The sequence below is a fragment of the Anticarsia gemmatalis genome, chromosome 23 (assembly GCF_050436995.1).
Source record: "Anticarsia gemmatalis isolate Benzon Research Colony breed Stoneville strain chromosome 23, ilAntGemm2 primary, whole genome shotgun sequence".
Lineage (NCBI taxonomy): Eukaryota > Metazoa > Arthropoda > Insecta > Lepidoptera > Erebidae > Anticarsia > Anticarsia gemmatalis.
Window position 1 is genome coordinate 1684432 of NC_134767.1, and position 24014 is coordinate 1708445.

Genomic DNA, 24014 nt, shown 5'->3' on the forward strand with positions numbered 1-24014 from the left:
AGGCCGTATCGGCTTACATGGGGTAAGCCGGGTTATTTTTTTCTTATTGACAACATGGCTTCCCATACATTATCCAAGGAACTATTTAATGAAACACCCGAAATTGTATGTCCCGTATGCCATTTACGAGATATTTTTGAGACTAACACGCAAAAGTTGATTTTTATTAAGATATAATTTCTCGTCTGTAAACACTCGAAATAGCCTATTTACTGTTTATATTAGTCGTCTATTAAAATCGAGCTCGAGACGACTAACAAAATAATTACTGCTTCACCACTATCAAATACCACAAACCATGCAAATAAGTACTTTTAATTTGAAAAAGGGCACTGCACTAATTACATTAAAATTAATAACAAACACTACACGAATTAAATAAAAACAATAATCAGAAAAAACAAAAATAGATCCGCCATATTTTTTTTCACTTCCCGCCAAATTATATTACAAAAACACTTTTCAATACTCACAAGCACAAGTAACTTATTCATTATGCCTAATTGAAAAAGGTCCGTTTCGTATGACAATTTGTTGGATACTAACGTCGAGGAAACCAGTTGAATACAACTTTTACATATAAAGCAGTTCATATTGCCCAAGTAGGTCTAATGTATAATGGATTACGTCATTAGATTAGATTCCTTTTATTATTTTTACGGCATAATTAATAATGGTAGCAGTGTAACTAGCGGACCTGTTAAATGAGTACTCATTGTAAAAAAGAGTTTTTATTATTACCACGCTTGTTATACTTGCAGGTAGGCCGATGTGCACTTAAGTATGGCAGAATTGGACGTAAGTACACTTAAGTACCTACTTTACGTTGCTTCTTATAATAATCAGAGCATGCCTATTACCAAATACTGGGCGCGTAATTGGACGTGAAAAGACTGCTAGAAGACTACCATTGTGAAAATTTTTATAGTCACAAGAAAATTCATTACCTCTTTGAACGACTCAGGAATCGAACTCGGCACTGAACATCACAACACAAAGCCATGAAACACACATACCTACCAATCTATTACCCCTCACACACGCCATCTGGGGTAACATTTTCTCCTCTAAACCCCATTATATTAAACCTCTTTGCGCATGCTCTCTCTGTTTTACCGACACCCACGTGGTCCCGCCGGTCAAGAATCAATAATTTCCACAACACAGTGACATTTATGTGAGAACGAAAATAATTATTAATATCCTATCAAAATGATGCAGGAATACGATGATGATTTCTTCTTTGAAGAGGACAAAATGTATGTATATTTTTCTTTCCAATTTGTGTAGTTTTTTTAATGTTAAATGTCAATTTTCTGTTTACAGTTTCGTTGCTATAGTTCTTTTAATTTGTGTAAGATTACTATCTTTTATGTGTTATAAAAGTGGACTACTATTTACTAAATGTTGTGCATGGTTTCTGTTAAAAAGTGTGTCAAAATTCGGTGCATAAAAGTCTAGGATATCAATTGATTTGTGCGAACGTTATCACCTGTGCCAGCTGTGGTTTGTTTATTTAGGTATCTATTCAAAATATACGTGCTATTCTTTGTTGTTTGGTAAAAACATTCAGTTATGTTATGTATAATTAATGATCTAAGCAGATTAATAAGTTATTTCAAAGATGTCGCACAGATTCTACACAAGTTATAGATTTCTATGACATTCACACCCGTCCCAGTTAAGAAATATTAATTCCGTATAAAGAAAACTTGTGATCTTTTACTTTTAATACAAAAACTATTGAAATTACATATCACCCGAAAATAAGCCTACATCTAAGTAGGTACAGAAGATGGCATATTTTCCATACAGTAGTCAAGTAAAATGAGTTCTCAATAGAATTGCTTATGGTATCATGACATGGTTCCCATGTGTTACGTGCTATGAACGTTGTTGCGTAGGATGATATAAGCTGATAGTTTTTCTAATCAATACGACTTTGCTAATTAAAAGTCTACCGACGCTAGTGGAAGTTGTCTAATCGGTGCTGCCGTATAACTAACTTCGGAAAGAAAGTCACTAAATAAAACCATTTGCTTATCCGTTTAAGAAAGAAAAAAGAATTAAGAACCTTTTTTTATGGCGTTTCATTCAAAGAAATTCAAATAATAAAATTAGCTGTTTGTATTGGTAGCATTCGCGGTGTCTACAGTATTTTAGCGACAAACTAATGAGTAAAAGACTCAAGCAATCGCAATCTATCAATCCGATTTTTAACGTGCTTTCCGAAGCACGGAGACGCTCAGTTCAAATGCCACTATGTGGTCACCAATCATATCCCTGACCGCGTCAAGGGTTATTTAACCCACAGATCGTAACTAACTATCCGACTGGTGAACGCAACTGGCTATGAGCGCGACAATTTTTCCAATAGAACAATACTAGAATGGCCCCCATAGCTTTAGCACATAGTATCTATCTATGGTTAGTGGTCAAACTCGTGTCAAAGTTGTTCAAACCGCCCGAAAGGCCTTTGACATGGCTTAACGACTCTTATTTTTATCGACAACAACCGGGACCAACATTTTACATGCCCTCCGAAGCACGGAGACGCTCAGTTCAAATGTCACTATGCGGTCGCCAATCATATCCCTGACCGCTTCAAGGGTTGTTTACCCGCATCGTAACTAACGATCCGACTGGTGAGCGCAACTGGCTATGAGCGCCTCAATTTTTCCAATAGAACAATACTAAAATGGCCCCCATAACTTTAGCACATAGTAATTCTTATCTAACCCGTTTATCAACATCCTCTGTTTCAGTTTATCAGTTGTTTGAACATCGCTGTGTTGAACAAACGTACAGTGTGTTTATAAATATATAGTTGTATTATTGATTTTCTTCATATATGTGGCAACAGAACAGTCAATTTTATATTTTCAATGACGCAAGGATTTGCCCGCAGATTCAAACTTTGCAAACCATGTTTGAAGATAAAATGTAATGGGTTTTTTTTGTTATTTATTTATTTGCTTTGTTAATAATAGTGTAGTTTTTTTTCGGATGTATATTGTTTTAAGTGTAAAGTAAAAGTTGTGTATTTAGTTTTTGCAACCGGTAGATTTAAGAGTACGTGAAAAAGTTTGTGTTTTTTTTGGGAAAACTAGTTACTTACGTATGGAGATTTTTTAGTGTGTGCTTTTGGGAATCGGATCGCCGCGTTATCTTTTTTGAAAATGGCTAATATTTTTTTTTATAATATTATAAAGAATACAATAGTATAAAATAAAAGTGAAGAAAATCAAATCGAATTAAGGTTCCTTAAAAAGAAAAAAATCGGGTTTTAAAGGATCAGCAGTGTGCGTGTCTACGTTGTTATAGGCGTCCACAGACCACGGTAACCGCTTACCATTAGGCGAACTGTGTGCTTCTTTTCCATCAGAGTGGTATAAAGAAACATAATATTTATTTGATTTTTATTTTGTTTATGTTCAGCAAGCCTAACGGGAATGTGACAAACTCATTGTTAATACCACTCGAAGAAACGTAAGTAAAATAATAACTACACAAAAAAAATTTGTGAGAATATAAACTTTTTGGTTACTTTTTTTATATTTTTGTTCAGTGCGCCGGCCATTGCGCCGGAGAAGATGGAAGGGATTTCTGAAATCAAGATTTTCGAAGAGTAAGTATCTTATTTCTGATCTCTAAGTACTTTAATCTGTGGCTGTATTCATTACATAGTAAAGTTGATTTAACACAGTTTGCAATGGCGTACGTGCCATTTACTTGTTTCTGCTAATATTATTTGTTATAATGCTTCCTATAAATTTGACGACCTCCGGGGCGCAGTGATTAAGGTGGTCACCACGCCAATGCATCGAGGAGTTCGATTCCCTTAAATGTACAAAAACTTCTATGATATTCCGTTTTTGATTAAATGTAAGTTAAATTTACAACACTTTCATTTAACCATATTATTTATTTAGACAGCCGAAGGTAGAGTCCCAGGATCCAGAGAACACGGAATGTATCTTCAACGATTTAAGATACGAGAGATATACCATTCAACATCAAGATCTAATGTGAGTCCAGTGTTGGTTGACCTACGGCGTGGACTATTATGCTAGAGAATGGGAGCTTAGTTAAATTGGTTGGCTATGAGGACGTTGATTAGCTAGTATGAGTAGGAAAGCAGTTAAATTGTGAGCCCCGGCAGTCAGAAGCTTGAAAGTCTGGTAACCAGTCTTCCCGAGAGGTTACGTTATAACCCAGGTAGTGGGTAGAGGTTGTGTAGGTCTGAAAGGCAGTCGCTCCGTGTAAATTACTGGTACTCAGCTGCATCCGTGAAACTGGAAGCCGTCTTCAACTTAGTTGGAAGAAAGGCTAGGCTGTTGATGATGAGCTAGTATAAGTTGACCTACGGTGTGATAAGCTAATGTTGTTATATGTAGATTTAGTTGTATTGGTTGAGTACTATATCTAAGCCGCTCTGTGGTGTGGTAAACTAATGCTCCTAAGAATGGACTAAATAAAATTGGATATTTCCTTGTTTGGTAAAATGCAAAAAAAGTATATTTTCTGTAGACAGCTATTGTACTTATAAGTGAAAGCTAAAAATAAAGATCTCGTCTTAGTAATTGCTATTTTATTTTCATACCCGAATGGTTTCTAGTGTCAAATGTAAGTACTATTATTGTGTTTTGTTTATGTATCGGATTTTCTTAAAATTGAGCGATTTCTAAAAGGCGGTTTGTGTTTACAGGGGTATGACGGTGACGTCAGGGAGTGTGGCGCTCAGTAAAGATGAGAAGAACTTGATAGGCATCAGTATAGGAGGAGGAGCGCCTTTGTGTCCCTGCTTGTATATAGTGCAGGTAAAAATTAAATAGTATTCATTGAAAATATATTAGTTTGTTAGAAACTTTGCTGACGTTCCTAGAATTGAGGTTTTAGTCTGGAACACATTGAAAACGAAAGTGAGTCAAATCGTTTTCAAATCGCTTGTGTTGCAATATTCATAATCAACTCGGGTCCAAACAGTGTATTATGCAAGCTGCAACAGCGGTCGATCCAAATACGCTCGGCTCTGCGGTTAAGAGACATTCTTCTATAATTGTATTTTTCAATAAAATCTCTTACTTAAAATCCAAGCTCTATTATCTTCAAATCTTAAGTAATATATAGATCCCATCACTTAGTTCATTATTACAGTGGTCTTGTCTGAACTATATTGAAAAAAAGAATATTGAGCAGAAAATGACGATTAAATTCCTGTAATTTCCAGATCTTCGACAACACTCCAGCGTCAAAAGATGGCACCTTACAAAGTGGTGATGAGCTGGTCGGAGTCAACGGACAGACTGTCAAAGGAAAGACCAAGGTTGAAGTTGCTAAGATGATACAATCTGCTAAGGTAAGACTTTCAACTTTACCACATTCACAGATGAAATACGGACGGCTTCTGGAGACTTAAGCCAAGATTTTACTAAGATCATCCTTATCACTCGATTTGAAGAACTCTAAGATTTTTGAAGGTCAAGCCATTACCATCGATGTGATAGTTTAACACACCTTAATTTTAGTAGCATTTTAACTTATAACAGAAATCTTCTACAGATAACACTGTCAGATAAGGCAAAAATGGAGTGTTTATATGGCATGTAGTTAAACGAATACATTAACAAAATCTCACCAATTCAATAGCCGAATTAAGACATCCAATATTGAAATCTAAGGGCGCGTCTTACTTACGGGCAGCTTTTAAGATAAGGTTGACGTCAAACCAAATCTAACTTAATCTCACGCATAGGTTCCCTATTAACTGTTTTTATCAATTCCAGGATGAAGTAACAATAAACTACAACAAGCTCCACGCGGACCCCAAACAGGGTAAATCTTTGGACATCATCATGAAGAAGATGAAGCACCGTCTGGTGGAGAACATGTCTTCTGGAGCCGCTGATGCGCTGGGACTGTCGCGGGCTATACTGTGTAATGATACGCTGGTGGCCAAGTTGAATGAACTGAGGGAGACTGAGGGCACTTATAAGAGATTAGTGGAGAATGCTAAGAGGTAAGAATTTAATCAAAGAATTTATTTTTACTTGATTTATTTGATGTCTCGGTAACATAGGCTGTTGTGTGTAGTGAAAATTTCGAGTTCTAAGGTTTTTGCAAAAGTCTGGTATACCTAAAGGGGGGAGATTCGGATTGAAGATTTACCTTTTTAACTCACGTCCCACATGTTATAGCTAAAAGCATATTCATCATTTATACACGTAATACGGCTAAGGAAGACGTTGTTAAAAATAATAAAGTAAACCCTTCTGCACATTTCATCAAAAATCAGTAAAAAAATAGTAGACAATTATATACTAACTAAATTCGGAAATACACTGTCACGTGTGAGTAATATTTATTTTAGTTCTAAATAAATACCATTTTCCTTTTTGCCTACAATATTAACTATTTTAAATATTCTATTTTCCTTCCAGAATGTTAAAAGCCTACTTCGATCTCCTCCAAACGTACAAGGCAGTAGGTGATATATTCGCCGGCATAGGCGTAAGGGAGCCACAAGCGAGAGCCTCGGAAGCATTCACCAAGTTTGGACAGTACCATCGGATGTTAGAGCGAGATGGCATCAAGATGCTAAAGGCTTTGAAACCTGTAAGTAATAACTATTTGATTATTTTCTTTCTCATTCAGCAAACTATTTTAAAATAGCTGACATTCGTTTAAAGTTACCCTCCTATTTTAATCACCATAGGGTCAAATTTTGAAAGAAAAAGTAAACTTTCGTTTATACTGGATTTTTATCTAACACCTTGCAAAATATCATTTTCTGTCGATTTAGGTGTAACGTGAACGTGTTATAACAGTATGGATGCGAAAGTAAGTACATATGTATAGATATTCTGTATAGATGTTTGAAACTCACTCTCGCAAAAACGACTTAATAGATTTAATTATATTTAGCTTAAAACCTGGATTAATACAAAGAATGGTGTTATCCCGGTAAATATTTCCTCGCAAACTAAATAATTTGCAGGGACAAGTAAACCATATCATGGGCAGAATCTTAGAAAATTCGAAAATTCTTATCAATTTTGATCATGTTTCAGATTCTATCCGACATGGGCACATACCTCAACAAAGCTATACCAGACACGAAGCTCACTATTCGTAAATACGCTGACACAAAGTTTGAGTACCTGTCCTACTGCCTGAAGGTTAAGGAGATGGATGATGAGGAGTATGGGTATAACGCGCTGCAGGAACCGCTGTATCGAGTGGAGACTGGCAATTATGAGTATCGGTAAGTGGAAGAGATTTAAAAGAAAATTAGGGCATTAGAAAAGACAACTGTTTTGCTTTGATTTTGTGCTATTCGGATTGAGTTTTTAGATATATTTAAATAATTGACAGTTTTAAAGTTCGGATATTTAGTAGCCCCTTAGTCGCGCGGAAAGAAAAATAAATATAACGCAGTTTTATGCTTAACATTACCTTTAACTTGTTTACTTCGTTGGTTATGCGTTGTACATGAAAACATGTCATGATAACATGCCTGTTATACCCGAAGGTGTAAGCAGAGGTGTAATACTACGCAATAGAAAGCGAGCACCGGGCGCGTTACAAAACTCCAAACTACTATTAAGATATATTCTTATATACTTAATGAGAAAAGACCAATAGAACTTTAGCCTGACCCGAAAATCGAACCAACGGTTGGATACTCTACACCGACCACGCCACAGGAGCCTTCTCTATAGCTTTTGACGAAATTACAGCTACAATTTAAAATTCCAATTGCTATTTTGCTTATTTCACATACGTATTTTCTTCCAGATTGATCCTCCGTTGTCGTCAAGACGCGCGAGCTCGTTTCGCTCGGCTCCGATCTGATGTACTCGTCAAACTGGAGTTACTTGATAACAAACGCACTCAAGACGTTGCCTACCAGCTACGACGATTCATACAGGGACTTGCTGTCTATCATAAGTAAGATGTTTCACTATCTAGTTATAATTGTATTATGCTTAAACAAAACTTTGTTAAACAAAAGAGTACCTTGTCTTTTTGATGCAGAAAAGTTGAAGACCTAAATCCATCTCGCTGGAGAAGTCGCGAGATAGGTACATGAATAGTATTATGATCTAGCTTTTTTCAAATAAACTAAAACGAATCTAGTAAAAATAATTATATAAAAGACATCCAGAGCCAGATCTAAAAGAACTAGTCAGTAGGAGCAGCACTTTTTAACCCCCGACGCATAAATAGGGGTGTTATTAATTTGACGTGTCTGTCTGTCTGTGTCATAACTCCCGAACGTAAGCAGTGATTCCGTATGGGATTCAATGCTATGTTCCCCGCACCCAAGTTGAAAGAGACAACAACCGGAACCGATTTTTAACGTGCCCTCCGAAGCACGGAGACGCCCAGTTCAAATACCACTACGCGGTCAACCCATCTATGGAATGACCACGCCAATAGTTGCTTAATCCACAGATCGTTTACCGACCGGTGAGCGCAACTGGCTAAAACTAAACTTATAATTTCAGCGAAACAGTGGAACATCTGACTGAGAACGCTACACTGTTCCCGGTTGAAGTAGACCTGTCTCAAAACGCGTTCCAATACAAGTCCACCGCGCAGATCATTCAGGTAATTACAATCACTTTTTATGTCTTCTAAGTTATTCTTTAAGAGTTATCGAATTAACGGGATTCACGAAGTAACTATCAACTACATTTATGCTCCACCTTGTATCAAATTTCAATTAGTTCCATGAGTTATTTTACATAAACAAAAGACCGTAATTGACCGTATATAATAAAAAAGTTCTTGTAAATATTCGGGTCAAGTCTTAGAAACTTACAATAAAACTTATAAACTGATTATTTAATAATAAAATTAAAGAACCTCTTAACTAAAATAAAAGGAATCTAAGATTAAAGTCACATAAAACCATAAAAAATCTATAGAATATAGGAAACTAAATAAATATGATATTACAGGACAACCAAGACGAAGACGAAGAAATAGAATTCGGCAAAGAGATCCACGAGTACCATGACATTTCAGATATTGACAAAGAACCTAAATTGACCAACAGGCGTCAAAATAAGGACAATGATCACACAGAGTCTTCTCAACAATTGCTTCCGGACTTTGAAAATGTCGAGAAATTTGACAGTGCTTTTGAAAAAACTGACAAATCAGATACGGTTGATAATCTTACTTTGCTCACGGAACTTGGGTTAGCTGATACGAATGTCCAAGATGATTTTGGTGAATTCCAGAATGGGTTGCTGGATGAGTTTCTGCCGAGGGGTAGTGCGGTGGATAAGAATGATTTGTTTGATAAGTTGCTCAATGATTTGAGTGTTGGTGAATAAATTATTTATTTATGTGTGGTTAAGTTTTTATTTCTATTGTATTTGGATCTGAATCTTTACGTTTTATTTTTCGATAGTACTCTCTTACATAAACATTTAAATATAGATTTATCTATTGTTGTGTAAAGAGAATCAAAGTGTTTTGAGTTTGTACGTGCAGGTTAATCTATGAAATCACTCATCGCATCTATTTTAAACGTACCATTTGAAAGGTCCAACTAACAATTCGGAAGGTTTGCTAAGCATCTAAAGTACCAAAGTACTAAAGTAATCTTTGAAAAATGTTCGATGGAAGTATTTGAAAGGAAACTAACAAAATGAAAGCACTATAACAAATGACAATTTGTTTATTGTTAATAAATATTAGCAAGACTCGGTTCAAAACATCGACAACATTGTCTAATTTACATAACATGTGTCGACATATTCTATAACTATTGTTAAGTCTTATAAAAGGAAAACAGGAAATTCTATAGAACAATGAAAATCTATGGCTTTAGGTTCCATGACTTAGTAAAAAATTATTGCTGATTTTATCCTTATTAACGCCTTTTGTTTATACACAAAGACTAAACGTCTATCATAAGGCACGCGTTCGGAAAGGTACAGGTAAGGTAATAGGCATACATGCATTTTTTTACACCTAGATTAGCAGTCGCCATACATTTAAAACAGACTGCAAAGACGACTTTACAAACATACAAATCAGACACTTACAATCAGACTCAAAACAAATCTATGGATTACACAAATCATTTATACAGCACACCTACCTTACACAAAACTACATTTGAACTCCTGTTTTCCTAATAAATAACGTTTCAATTCTTACAATTCATTTCACGAAAACTCAGTCAAAAAATTCAACAGGGTAGATCTCATCCATTCTTTTCATTGGCCAAGGGACTCCCGCATCGAAAGCCAGCACCAAATCTTTTCCAGTCAAGCTTTTGATACTCTGCAAGTAAAATTTTACCCTTTGCTTATACTGAGGAATACTTTCCACCGTATCTTGTATTAATTTCCCTTTATATTGTAACTTTGGTAGTATATTTAGTACGTCTAGTTGTTTTACTTTCTCCAGATCGATTGTGTCAGCAAATTGTTGGAAGGTTTCAGTCGCTTTTGTTTGTATCGCTTCGAGTTTCGTTGCCGCTGTGTCTTTTAGTGCTTGAAGGTCTATTGTGGCTGTTGTTGTGTGGATTATGAGGAGGATCTGGAGATTAGAAGTGAATAAAAATTAGGTTAGTCAAGGGACAGGTGTAGCTATCTAATCTATCTATATGTGTTGCGCGTTGATGTTACTTTTGATAAAGTGCTTTAAATTAGCCAAAAATACGATTTTCATTTAGATTTGTTCCTAGCAAAAATGTAATAAGAATATCGTAAAAACACTTTGTATAAGTATTTCTTTATAGCTATGAATCTGCACCAAAAGAGATATGACCTAAACACATATACCTAATCTACATTATTTGTCCAAATACACATACCTAATCATCATTAATTTACAACTTATGTAAACTAAAGTATGCAAAATATGATGAGTATGGAAAATAATCTTCCCTCTTCGAGTAAACATACTTAAAAGTCGGTATTTGAGGGTTGATTCCAAAATAAGATAAATCTAAATAAGTATCTTGCAAACGTAACTTTTAAACATTCAATTCATTTCTTCCCGAAATTACCAGTATTTATAACAAGCCTGTATTATCAACAAAATCTCTTTTATCAGTACAAGTCTGGAATTATCCTAATACTTATGTATATACTAAAAGATACTTGTATGCACTACTCACCAGGATATAAGTCTTCATGTTGATTACAGGGTAAGCACAACAACGACTGTCCCTCGATGGATGGAACAGCTTGATATAAACTATTGGTTGCGGCACACCATTGAAATTAGCAACCGACTTATTCTGTATGTGGAACTGTGTGTTAACTACTGTAGTTAATGTTGGCTGTCGGTTGCAATCAATATTCGATAGTTGTAGCGTACTAAATCTCTGTGACGACTAGCAGGAATTTGATTTTGTAATTGATTGTGTTTTATTTGATCTTGTGGCGCGGGGACTTTTACAAACATACAAATAGCGAACAACCAGACCCGAAACAGTTGCTTAATAATAATTCCGTTTGGGAATAGAACCCTCGACCTCTCGAGGTGGCGTGGCGACCTTAACTACTATGCCACGGAGAGAGATACCCACAAAATAAAAAAACTGAAACAAAACTCGTTGACTGTACCTATGCCGAGCAATCATAGAATCGTTAATTCTCTTCAATTACGACTCCTTCTACCGTCTATTCGATAGCCACAATCGAAGTACCAGAATACTCCACCAGAGAAAGTATTCCACATGAGTCCCGTATAATACAATCAAAATTCAACTCACAATACTACACAGTCGCAGTGCGCATGTCAAAGATAGTGTCGCGAAGATTTATTGATACTTTGTACTGTGTGTGATGTAATTAATCGTTATACAATTGATGTTGTGGTATGCGTTATAAGAAGGTAAAGGTTCACTATTGGATCTGGGGGGACTAAACCCCGGTTTCTGAGTACATATAGCGGTAGTTTATGTATTCAATAGCGTTTTTTTTATAATATATGTGTCAAACGCGTGAACTCAAGACAAAATAAGTGTCAAATCTTTTAATTTAGTTTCAGTTAAATTATATTGATGCAGGTACTCAACAATTTTGAAAACGAATTGTATTGTTGCTAAATATAACTCCGGGAAACCGGGTTTCTAGTTACGACGCTAAGAGATAGGTTTATCACTATTCTTAATTATTGGAGTCTAACCAAAAGACATGGACATGGACAAGTCAGCAATTTTATTTTGAAATAAATAGTCTATAAATATAGTTACCAACATGATTATTTTGTAAAACGAGATGCCGACGAAAGGTCGTTAATTTGTGGGGTGTTTGGTGTAAAGACTTGTCTAAAAGGCATGCACAAACTTGATGACAGCAAAATTCTAGCAAAGTCAAATTTACACTATTTTCCGTAATTTTCAGTGGACTGGTAGGCATTTCAAATAATATTTTTATACGAGTAAAGTAAGCTACTTGCATAAAAATCTTCACACATCTTGAGAACTTTTTATTAAATCAGTTCATTTCTTCTCATCAAATATGAGGACAAAACAGGTCATAGCTAACTACCCGCATAAAATTATAATTTGCATTTGCACTTGCAGAACCATTATAATCAAACCCATAATAGGAAAGTGTGAGATTAGATCAAGGGTCTATGAAACATGAATACAAACATAGAAACAGTAACCTACTCGCTAGTCTAGCCACTGACAATACCTGCATATAATAGGCACGGATAATTTTAATATTTAGTAGTTCAATGTGAAATAAACCTTTTGACTTCAAGATAGGGTTTAATTTCGCCTGTAACGAATGTAACTATTCAATATTTAGTTTTTTTAGTAGAACATAAAATACATTTCCAGCAAGCAGTGGCTAAGTAGTTCGTTGCAACTATGATCCCAAGTTTGGTGTTCAACTTAAGCAAAATTATTACTAGAAAATATTGCGTAAAAATTTCAAAACTGCTTTTTATAGTTTCATATTTTTTCTATTTTTTTCCAAATTTTCTATAGGTTCAATAAATTCCACATTGAGTGGGGTCGGCAAAACATGTTTTCGTTCGGAAAAACATGCTCTAAAAAGATTTGTCTGTTTTACGACCAGCTGCTTGCCTAAGGTCTCTTTGTAAATCAGGCAGGGTAATAAAAAAAAAACAATAAAAATCTTAAAATAAAATATATTATCGAACCAATGTTACAGCTTAAAAAATGTACGCATCATACAGTTAGCACTAACCTACTTAAACGATAAGATCCTTTACACCTTTCAATAAAGCCACTAAATTAGTACCGCCCGGTTTCTGAGTCCATTTAGCGGTAGTTCATCTATTCAATAGCGTTAAAATTCATACAAAAAAACGCTATTGAATAGATAAACTACCGCCAAACCGCGGGTAAGTTATATTACCTATGTATGATGAACTAAAATGAACCTCCGTTACAAATATTCCTCCGTCTGCGATTGTAAATAACAGATTTGGGTTTGTATATGCAAAAAGCTCGCCGAATATTACATTGACCGGTTAGGCTTGCTACACACATTCGGTTATTTACGTGACTTTATTAAAAGATGAATGCATAACATAAGAAGATCTAGCTTTGCTCCTATACATAGTGCTATCGTTTTGAAATAAAGTGAGTGTTATTTTTTTATTGTTTTGATACTTGAAACTTTAATTTGGAATATTTGTGGAGTAATAATAATTAATTCATGATCAATTAATTTGACTGCCTCCGTGGCGCAGTTCGACTAGTTTTATAATTTCTTGCGAATGCGTATCCAAACAGATTCAAACATTAAGTTTCAAATACCAAACAAATTTTTCGAAATTTATAGTTCGTGAATTATAAATTAAAACCCTATTTAATATCAAGTCATTCTTATCGTAATCATAAATATTACCGAATCGAATTACCTTCATAAATCTTCATACCGCTTGAAAATTTCTGACCTAGAGTTAATACTACGAATCTGACGCCTTCTAAGTTGGCTGGCATACCGCAAAGCGGTCACCAATCCGAAGCTATACCGCATCTAGCTTGCTTAACTTAGCCGACCTATACGAGCTCTTACTATTTCACTATAGATGTTACCATACCACATCAATTCATTTATTATCTGCAGTACTAAAGATAGTTAGGAGCCTTACTAGAGATAGCTTATAGAAAGCCGTTAGCCAGACGTCTCGCAGTTAAGACCTTGTCTAGAATAGGCGAATTTTACGCGCGTATTTCGCGCAAACGTTCTGTCCACAAGGAATGTGAGCTTCGCGCGTTTTTCGATCTCGCGCGAAGCTTGTGGACGCGATGTATGGGCGCCTAGTATCTTAGTAACGAGCGAACAAATTGCCCCTTCTGGACACTGTCCAATCGGTAGCTTATCAATCGATTTTCTACCGATAATCGATCAATCTTCAACCGATTCTTCATAAATTACCTCGGTATACCTAAAAACCACCTTTTCTTTCTGATTTTCCCATAACAAGATGCGCTATCAAACTACTAGCATAGTTTATACCCAAATTCGACATAAGAAAGAACAACTCAATATTAAAAACAATTTTTTTTGATATCTTTGTTCATACATCACACTGTCAGTAACAAAAGGCTATAAGAAACAACAAATTGATGCTAATTTACGAACACTTAAGCTTTTCTGTTATTAAGAAGGAACTGGACCTCCAATACGTTGCTGCTTTAGTAAAAGAAAGGCTTAAGTTCAATTTACATAGAACCTACTTACGACCTTTTTAAATTGAAAGTGTGATGTATGATTCAGTTACCAGCTATATACTTCGTGAGGTATTTATAACTATTAACTTTGATGTGGTTAAAGTAAAATATAAGAAAAAGCTATACATTAAATTTTCTCTAAATACATTATACCGTCTTTCCAGTGTAATGTAAGCCTAGCCTTTCTTCTAACTATGTTTGAGTCGGCTTGCAGTCTCACCGCATGCAGCTGAATACCAGAATTTTACATGGAGCGACTGCCTATCTGACCTCCATAATCCAGTTACCTGTGTTATAACACGATACCCTACGGTAAGACCGGTATGGTGGTAGGCATTTGGTGTAATCTGCCACCAAAATTTCATCCAAATTAAATCAGCTCTTTAGACGTAAAATCGTAACAAATAAAGTTACATACATAAAATTACGTTTTTTTTTTCATAAAGTTGGGAAGAGACCGAAGAACGAGTTCATTCGCATTTCATAATGTGAGTGGAATAAAATAGTTTTTGGTATATTTTAGCCTAACCACATCAAAAACTACACAAGGTAATAAAATAAAAAACAAATGTACACGATACTTATTAACTGTATGTAAAAATTAACTTAAATTTATAAATAACAAAAATAAATCTGCCGCCATTTTTTCTTCCATCAATATTTCGACTATATAAGAAAACGTGTATATAAGGCAGCGGTACAGTTATTCGTTTGAGAAAGCGAATTCTAGTTTTGACATGCTTTTAATACATATTTATACAATATTATTTTAAAATATTGTAGGATAACATTACAAAAACGCACTTTCTCAGAACACGACGGGCCGCGAAGCTATAACTACTTCATGAAGTGATTCGATCGTACTAAAAGGGCAAGCCCCTTTTACACACTAGCCGTTAGCCGCAGAAGTAGTTAAACACGCGGTTACAGTTTAATATGCAACGGCTTGTAAAACGCTATTTAGCCACCACGTCAGTTGAATATTAAACAAACCGCGCGGCTCACCGTTTCCGCAGTTAACCGCTTATGCAGAAAGGGGCTTATATTACAACTAGATGATAATCCGGGCAATCACGGCAATCGCCGTAGCAGTGGCAACACTTGTCTAACAAAACATTTTCACCAAACGTCAATGACGTACCCTAGATGGCGACTGCGGTTTGTTTGTCAGTGCCATTAGAATTTAACGAAATTCTCGATAATCTAAATTCCACGGATATATATTGTAGACTCGACTCGGCGTATTATCCTAACTATTCATCAATAATTCATGTAAGTAAAGATTTTAAACGGTTTTCAAAGAGTATTGCCTACTTCTTCCGATTTAACAGGTTTTATGTTATGCAAGCATTGTAATGTTATCCCACAATAATTCCGCAGCCGTTTGCTATACAATACCTATAAAATATCACAAACGTACAACTTATACAGATACACTGCGACGCATTATGTGGCCCAAGACTGCAGTTGTGCGAGCTCTTCGTCATCCTCTGAAAGCAAAACAAATTATTAACATTATTATTATGTTATAGAGCACAGGTTCCCAAAGTGGGCGATACCGCTCCCTAGTAGGCGTTGAAGCATTTCATGAGCGGCGGTAGTGAGTCCAAAGACAATATTTTATGTGTTTTTATGAGTTTTTGTGGAGCGTTTGTTTTAAGGGTGGTAATCAAAAAAGTTTGGAAACCCATGTAATAAAGAACTATTACACATCTAAGCTATCTATGTCCGCAACAGATGATCGAACATAAAATGCTTGTAGTCGTCCAACAAATGAACAGTCCCTCGATTAATCAAAATATCTTATTTGATTTATTTTTCTTAATTCCATTACATCGTCATGAGCCTTAAATAGTAAATCACATGAATTATAAACTTTGATTTAAAGTTTCATTCATTTAATTATATAAAAATCACTCAAACAATTTACCATTCGGGGCCAAAATAAAGTTTTCATTGAAATCTAAATAACTTGTTGTAAAGTAATACTAACCCGTCTGCTTGGACTTGCTCGGCTTGGGCTTGTCGTGCACGAGCTCCGAAGCCGGGACATCGGGCAGGTTGTCTGTCGGCACGCTGATGCCCAACATCTCCTTGTCCAGATCCTCCTGGAATAACCAAATTGACACATCATTACAAATTTAATATTCGTATTTTTTTTTATTATTAGTCGTTAATTTTTGTACAGACTCAAATGCCTCACTGTGCCATCAACCCTGCCGTCTGCCGCCTACCTGACGTCAACCCTCTTTGGGAATCATATGCGTGTTGCCTCGATCGAGTTGTCCTCAACCACTTTAAGGTTTATTTTTTGAGCCTAGCCTTTCATCCAATCTATGTGGGAGTCGGCTTGTAGTTTCACCGGATGCAGCTGAATATCAGTATTTTACATGGAGCGACTGCCTATCTGACCTCCACAACCCAGTTACCTGAGTTATAACACGATACCCTTCGGTAAGACTGGTTGTCAGACTTTCAAGCTGCTGACTACTGTTATCGACTTTCAAAGATCGTCGAAAATGACAGCCGGCCTCACACTTTAACGTGCCTTCCGAAACACGGAAGAACTCGATAGGTATAAGATGGTCACAAATCCACAGAACAACCTCGGCAAGCGTGGCTTAACTTTAGAGATGGATCGGCCTAGTTAACAACAGCCGCACGACTCTACTACTATTTTTATTCGACCTAATTATGTCTGTTATCCTTTCACTGCTAAGCCTAACTGTAGAACAAAAGTTCATTAAATTTTGCAAAATTATTTGTTTGTGTACCTGTTCCAGCTCTTCCAGTTCCTTCTCGAGCTCATCCTCATCGATGTCGTTGGGGAAGGCGACGTTGTTGCTGATCGCGTCAGTGATCTCCCGCGAGATGTCGTGCTGTTCGGCGATGTCGTCCATGATGTCGTGAACTTTGTCTACATCACTGGAATAAAGGAAAAACATCTTATTAAAAAAAGAGTTTGAACGATATTGACGTTTCCAAGAGAACATTATAGCCTCTGATTACTCTAATAGGATTATAAGGTTGAAGAAAGAAAAATGGTTATTAAATTCTAATATTACGGTTTCTTATTGTCTTACTGGGAATAACACGCCAGAACTCTTTGTTATATTGTAAGTCTTAGCCGATGCAAAAGTTAAGAACGGAAATTAAGAAGAAATCTTTATCATAACTTTTAAACTCTCGCGTTACATGTTTATAATATAATAGAATGCGTAACGTTTCGGCGTAGGTTGCACTCGCCGTGGTCCCAGGCTGACTGGAGCCTCCAGCCAATCAGCCTGGAACCACGGCGAGTGCAACCTACGCCGAAACGTTACGCATTTTAAGGTAAAATGCGTGTTCGCGTTAATTCACGTATTCTATTATACATTAAGAAATCTTTACTATTAAAAAACAATGTCACTTCAGTGCTGCTTTGAGCCTACTTAGAAAAACGCGTTCTTTATTATGGATGTCCTATGACTAGTCCGAAATAAAGATTATTTTATTTATTTTCATTTTATTTATTATGAATGATTTTTGTCCTACTTTTCAAGATCCCATAGGAACAAAACACATCACTTTACGCTGAACTTATTTGTTGAATAACTTAACATATTGCACAATCATTGTCAATACTGGCTTCTTTATAAACCCTCCAGACTCTCCTTTGTATGTGTATGACTCATTTGAGGATAACCAATGTATGGGCAGCTTTAAGTAAAATTTTTGCAACAAAGACACGGCGAATCATTTCGCATAGATGCTATTTTTGAGCGCTAAACTTTCTAATCAATTGGAATGTCGTTTTTTAGTATCAATCAAATGAATAATTTTATAAGGATTGTATTACTTGTCTCATGGAAAAATCCAAGCATAGATAGACAAATCAGAAAGCTAGCTGGTTAGCTTATACCGTCCCACTGCTGGGCAAAGGACCATAACCTTGCGGCCCCATTTTTTAAATCGACTTTACAGCTTAAATAGCTTTAAATGGCTAGTTCAGGATTTCGTACCACGCAGAAATTTTACAATATTTTAAATTTCATACATTGTTCCGTCCTATTCATTTAATATGTATAAAAAATAAACAATTTTGTAGTACAATTGACAACATAATTGTAGTGAGCAACGATCCCGAGGCAACATACCAATTATTATTATGTTGCCTCGGGTTCGAACTCTCGACCATTTGTGTGGTAGATGCCAACTTATACCACTCGGCGAACACTGCTTATTAAAAATTATATAAAACTAGCTTTTACCCGCGACTTCGTCTGCCACCTGAATTTCCTATTTTCCCGTGGTAAAAAGTAGCCTATGTCCTTTCTTAGGTATCAAAATATCTCCATACCAAATTTCATGCAAATTGATTCAGTAGTTTAGGCGTGATTGAGTAACAGACAGACAGACAGAGTTACTTTCGCATTTATAATATTAGTATGGATGTATACTCACATGTCCTTATGCGCCAGTTTCATGGCATTAGCCGCCTCTCGCATAGTGTTCAGCACCTGTGCATTAGTATTAGCGCCCTCTAATGCTTCCCTCTGTGCCTCGATCTGAGTGAGGGTTCCGTCGATCTGAGTGAGCTGCTTCTCGTAACGCTTCTTACGTTTCAACGCAGCAATCGCGGCTGGCAACGTCCAAGAATGGATTAAATCACAGTTTATTGCGTACATATTGGTAGTAGTATAAACAGGCTATGTTATGCCTAAAGGGAACGCTTTGATAATCTTGTAGTAAGATTATGTTTAGTAAACGGAATTAATGATGTTTAACTTTATCAAAATTGTTTATTATTGGTTTAACACACTGTGCAAAAATCTCAAAAAATCTGAATAGTTTCTTATTGATAAAGCACTGTGTAAAAATCTCATAGAATAGTTTTTTAAATTCACTTCTGAATATCAATGAATCCAAGCTTTGGTCGCGTTGATTACTGTTTAATACACGATACAATTATATTTTTTCATAGTTTTTTTTATGTATACAATTGTCAAGTATTTGAGGGAACATTCTAGTGACACAAAGATTGTATGTTTTGTAAAATAATCACGTAAAAACGGATAAACTGAATGAGTGAAAATTAGCACACAGTTAAGGAAAATGTCTTAAAGCGGGCGTATTCACAGCACAGAATACTTAAACAGTCGTACAGAGCCGTCTGAATAAAACACGAATAATATGCACTTTTTAATGTCAATACTATGTCATAAAATTGTTTTAAAGTCACGACTATTGTTATTAAACACGTCTATCAAATGAATGAAAGAATATTGTCCTTTTTACACAGATTTGATTGACTCAAATAAAGACGTAAGTCAATTAAAATGAGTTTAATTAGAACTACATTATCGAAATGCTTTAATGATTTTTTGAGTCTTATTGTTAATAAACTAATGTTTTATTCAGGTGAAAGTGAATCGCGAATATAACATGTCCAAGAGAGGACCGCGACCGTCGAAATGTGTTGATACACTGAATGAAAATATGCTTTGTGATACAGCCCTGAGCGTAAATAAAAAATAATAAAAGTATACAACATGATCATGAATTATTATTGAACAGGGCTTGTGATGCTCACTTCTTTTTATTTTTATACAGTCTCTCTTGCAGTACCTACTACCTATCAACTCAGACGATCGTCTTAATCGATTTAATTAAAATAAGTATATAAGTATGTTTATCAGTCGTCTGACTGTCATAGTACGAGCTCTGCTTAGTTGGGAATCAGATGACTGTGTGTGATTGGGCCAAAAAGACTTATTTATTTAATTACTTATTAGTATAGCTTGGCCGTAATTTTATTTAACACAGATAGAGTAACGCAGACTCTCAGAATATTAAAGTAAACAGTGCAGTATTAAGTAGCAGAATGTACAGTTGGGTAGTTGATTGGGTTAATGAAAAATTATTAAACTTATACTTACTCGTAAAAGTTTCATCTAAAATACGCATGCTATATAAGTTTTTTCGTAAATAATGTTAAAATTGTAATGATTACAGACAAACATTTTTTTAGACACTTATTTGATACCAACAATTATACGAAACTGTGACGTCACTACACCCTATTTCTATACTAAAATTGTGTTTTGACATTCCATAAAGAGTAGCTTATTTGACTGGGAGTCAAGTACCGAATTGTGGAAGAAAAAAAATCGTATGAGTTCTGGTGGCCAGTATCTTTATCGTATGGCCTCGACAATAGAAAACAGGTGTCAATAGAACAAGAAAGTTTTCCATTATTTTTTGCTGTCGTTGCATAAAATTAATCTAACTAGTTTATATGTTTATAAATTAAAAATTCTAATTTTATTCCAATATTAGCATTTTATTTCAATTATTTCGATATTAAAGAGATTTTATTTTTAGAATATCAAATCAGACATAAATAAAATTGGCAAGTATTTTTGTGCAGTATAGGACTTTTTTAAAGAAAATTATAATATTAATATGGTAATATTCGTCCCATAAAAACAGTCATAGTATAAAAATAGAAACTTTTTTTGTAGTCTGTATAATGAATAATGTATGAATTTATAGAAAATTATTAAATTCGAAAACATACTTTTTACTTAAAAATCACTTTGCACTACACGGGAATCAAAAGCTCGTAGACCGGCGCGGCACAATTAATAACTTGAAAATAAAAAATTTTTTTAGCTACTATCATATAAGACCTCTAGCTTAGTCCATTCTGATAAAAAGCGCGATGTTACAATGTTATGACGTCATAGTTGAACTAAACCCACTAATGTGTCTAGAGCTATTGTTATCTTTAATGGCTTCAGTCATTTACTGAAGATGTGATTATAATTAACTTAGAAATATCGCGCAAATGACTCATTACAATCACGGATTAACTAAGAAATTGACTTATTCAATACAAATTTCATCTAATTTGTAAAACGGGTAAAAGTGTAAGTATAAAAGTGTATCTGTGGTCAGCCAAATAGTTAGAAATTAAAGTGTATGTAATAATTACATTATTTACATGTTAGATAAGTTTATTTTCTTTGTAATTAAAGTAACATAGCCAAGGATGCTGGTTACAATAACCTTGGGTTATGTAATATCTGTAATTTGATATTTAGGTAGCAACTTCAAGTCTTGAATTGTATAAATAATATATCCATTGATTCATTATAAATACTTGCATAATCAGAAAATCCAATTAATCTCACAAACAAAAATATATACTGCATATGCATTTATGATAAAGATTCTCAGGTTTGATTCTGCCAAACAAAGTACTATTGGTCTATTAGAACATTTTCAATAGTAGCCTAGTAACATGCCCTGTACAAAGTACTAAGCTTGCCTACTATTATAAAGGAACATTTTAAATGGGTTGTGTATTCTATACACCTCTATTTACACCTTAGTCAGGTTGAGTTTGCTTTCAGCATGAACCTTCATAGAGAGTAGCCCCAAACATCACAAGTCCTCTTATTGCAAACATAGACTAACTTATCTGTGCATACACTGTGATTATTATTCTCTCAGTTGGTATACCTTATCCTACTCATCTTACATAGTTTTAAGTTAGTCACTCATCAAAGAGAAATGTGTGTATATGCTACAAGTTTCTGCAAATATTATGCAATTATTTTGTTGTCATGACTCATAACAAGAACAGGTTAAATCAATTTCCTCTTAACAATAATAAGAATAGGTACCTAAGTTATATTTAGACAACAATTTCAGTTTGAAATACTAAAGGAAAATTCTTGTAAATAAGTATGAAATGTCTTCTGCATTAGGCTGTATCTTCCTGTCTAATATTCAACTACAGCAGCCAGTTTTATTGAAATGAAATGAAATGAAATGAAATGAAATATGAAATGAAATGAAATAATTTATTTGCTAGAATATGGTACATAAAATAGTGTTGAAGATTAATATAAGTTCTCACATTCTGCCACATTATGGCGTGCAAATAATACGACAATAATAATAATTTCAAAATAATTAATTTTTATTATTATTAAAACTAACCAAGGAGTTTTATAAGGGGCAAAAATTACTGTACATGAGACAGGATTTTTAAAAACAATAGTAGTCTTCGATTTCCCTACTGATCTGATCTGACTACTCTGTGGTCAATACTGTGGTTCACAGAAGAAAAAATAAATCATTGTAAATATTTAAGAACATTAATTGTCTTAAACAACTATTTGAGTTAACTATCACATGGTTGGTTTATTACTCATTACTAAATTTTCTTTTTAATATGTGCGATTAAAGTAATAGGAATATAAAGAAACTATTCAGATTTACAAACAACACCTAGAGCTCTGAATCTTGATCTAAGTGTGGGACTTTGTTAAGTATAGTTATCATTGTGTTTTTGTTACCCTATTATGACGACTAGTTCGAATGACAGATACATGCAACTAGGCCAATATTACTGCCATATTCTTTGCTTTATATTATCGCAAATACTCGTGTAGAAATTAAAGGATGTGCCAACGAAATCCAACTGATTTAAAAACAAGGTCACACACCTTTATTACATGTCAACAAAGAACTAACTAGATCTTTGTACGGACTACATACGGTAATTATATACGTTGCATCATTGAGACATCGTAAACTTACCGCGCTTGTTCTTGGTGCCATGTTTCCTCGCTGTTTGCACTTCTACATCGATCTTTTTCTCCAGAAACTCTTGTTTTTTGAGCAATAGTTCCTCAGTTTCACGTAATTTTTGTATAGCTTCGTGCGTAGTCGGACCTTTTTCCTCCTTCTTCCCGCCGAATAATTTCCCGAGGAAACTCATTTTTATTGTTCAATAATCCTATTAAATGCTAAATAAACAACGCAATGTTCGGATTATTCACTAATTACGCACAAAACGATTAATTTCGTGTTTTTCGATTCCGTTCTTTTACGGGAGTATGCGTCATCTAGGTGACAATCAAAGTATCGTTTTCAAAAATTATTCAAGAGTGAAAATGTTTTCTATCAACGTAAAGCCTAAATTAACGACTGTATTTGTTGATGAATCATATTTATAAAAATAATGAGAGAGGTATACGTAGTATTCAATAAATAAAAAATGGTATCAACGCTGAAATCCCATTAAAAACTATTTAAAATAACTGGTAAGTATTTATGTTTCAAAACGCACCGTGACTCAAGCTGTTTTCTGTCAAAGTATAAGTCTACTAAATAAAATAGTTTGAATAATACACACGTAGTATTTATATCTATAGCTACTCTATTTTGTAGATTTACTTTCTGTTCAAAAGTACAAATAAAGATAATTAAAATAATTCAAAATCAATTTAAAACAACACACAACTAAATGCGTTTAATAAAAAGG

At 34.8% G+C, this 24014-nt stretch overlaps 3 protein-coding genes across 5 annotated transcripts; 1 reads left to right on the forward strand and 2 right to left on the reverse strand.

The window, feature by feature from the left end:
- The first annotated feature begins 1133 nt into the window (after nt 1–1133).
- PICK1 (protein interacting with PRKCA 1) lies at nt 1134–9363 on the forward strand. Of its 3 annotated transcripts, XM_076129894.1 has the most exons (12): nt 1141–1259; nt 3439–3489; nt 3569–3628; nt 3933–4028; nt 4709–4820; nt 5231–5359; nt 5787–6019; nt 6441–6615; nt 7071–7264; nt 7798–7950; nt 8511–8613; nt 8967–9363. In XM_076129894.1, the coding sequence occupies exons 1-12, from the start codon at nt 1213–1215 to the stop codon at nt 9345–9347; spliced, it is 1734 nt and encodes a 577-aa protein (XP_075986009.1). In that variant the 5' UTR covers nt 1141–1212; the 3' UTR covers nt 9348–9363. The 3 variants fall into 3 exon arrangements, with proteins under 3 accessions (XP_075986011.1, XP_075986009.1, XP_075986010.1); XM_076129896.1 differs by lacking the exons at nt 3439–3489; nt 3569–3628; nt 3933–4028 and having other exon boundaries at nt 1134–1259; XM_076129895.1 differs by lacking the exons at nt 1141–1259; nt 3439–3489; nt 3569–3628; nt 3933–4028 and adding an exon at nt 2752–2943.
- Nucleotides 9364–9622: 259 nt separating this feature from the next.
- LOC142983200 (uncharacterized) lies at nt 9623–11226 on the reverse strand. Its single transcript, XM_076130089.1, has 2 exons — nt 11147–11226; nt 9623–10563 (listed from the first exon to the last, which is right to left on the reverse strand). Exons 1-2 carry the CDS (start codon nt 11162–11164, stop codon nt 10198–10200), a joined length of 384 nt encoding a protein of 127 aa, XP_075986204.1. The 5' UTR covers nt 11165–11226; the 3' UTR covers nt 9623–10197.
- A 1897-nt stretch (nt 11227–13123) lies between these two features.
- shrb (charged multivesicular body protein shrub) lies at nt 13124–23609 on the reverse strand. The gene is made up of 5 exons (XM_076129899.1): nt 23288–23609; nt 19139–19316; nt 17470–17620; nt 16689–16803; nt 13124–16185 (listed from the first exon to the last, which is right to left on the reverse strand). Exons 1-5 carry the CDS (start codon nt 23466–23468, stop codon nt 16142–16144), a joined length of 669 nt encoding a protein of 222 aa, XP_075986014.1. The 5' UTR covers nt 23469–23609; the 3' UTR covers nt 13124–16141.
- Between the last annotated feature and the right edge of the window lie 405 nt (nt 23610–24014).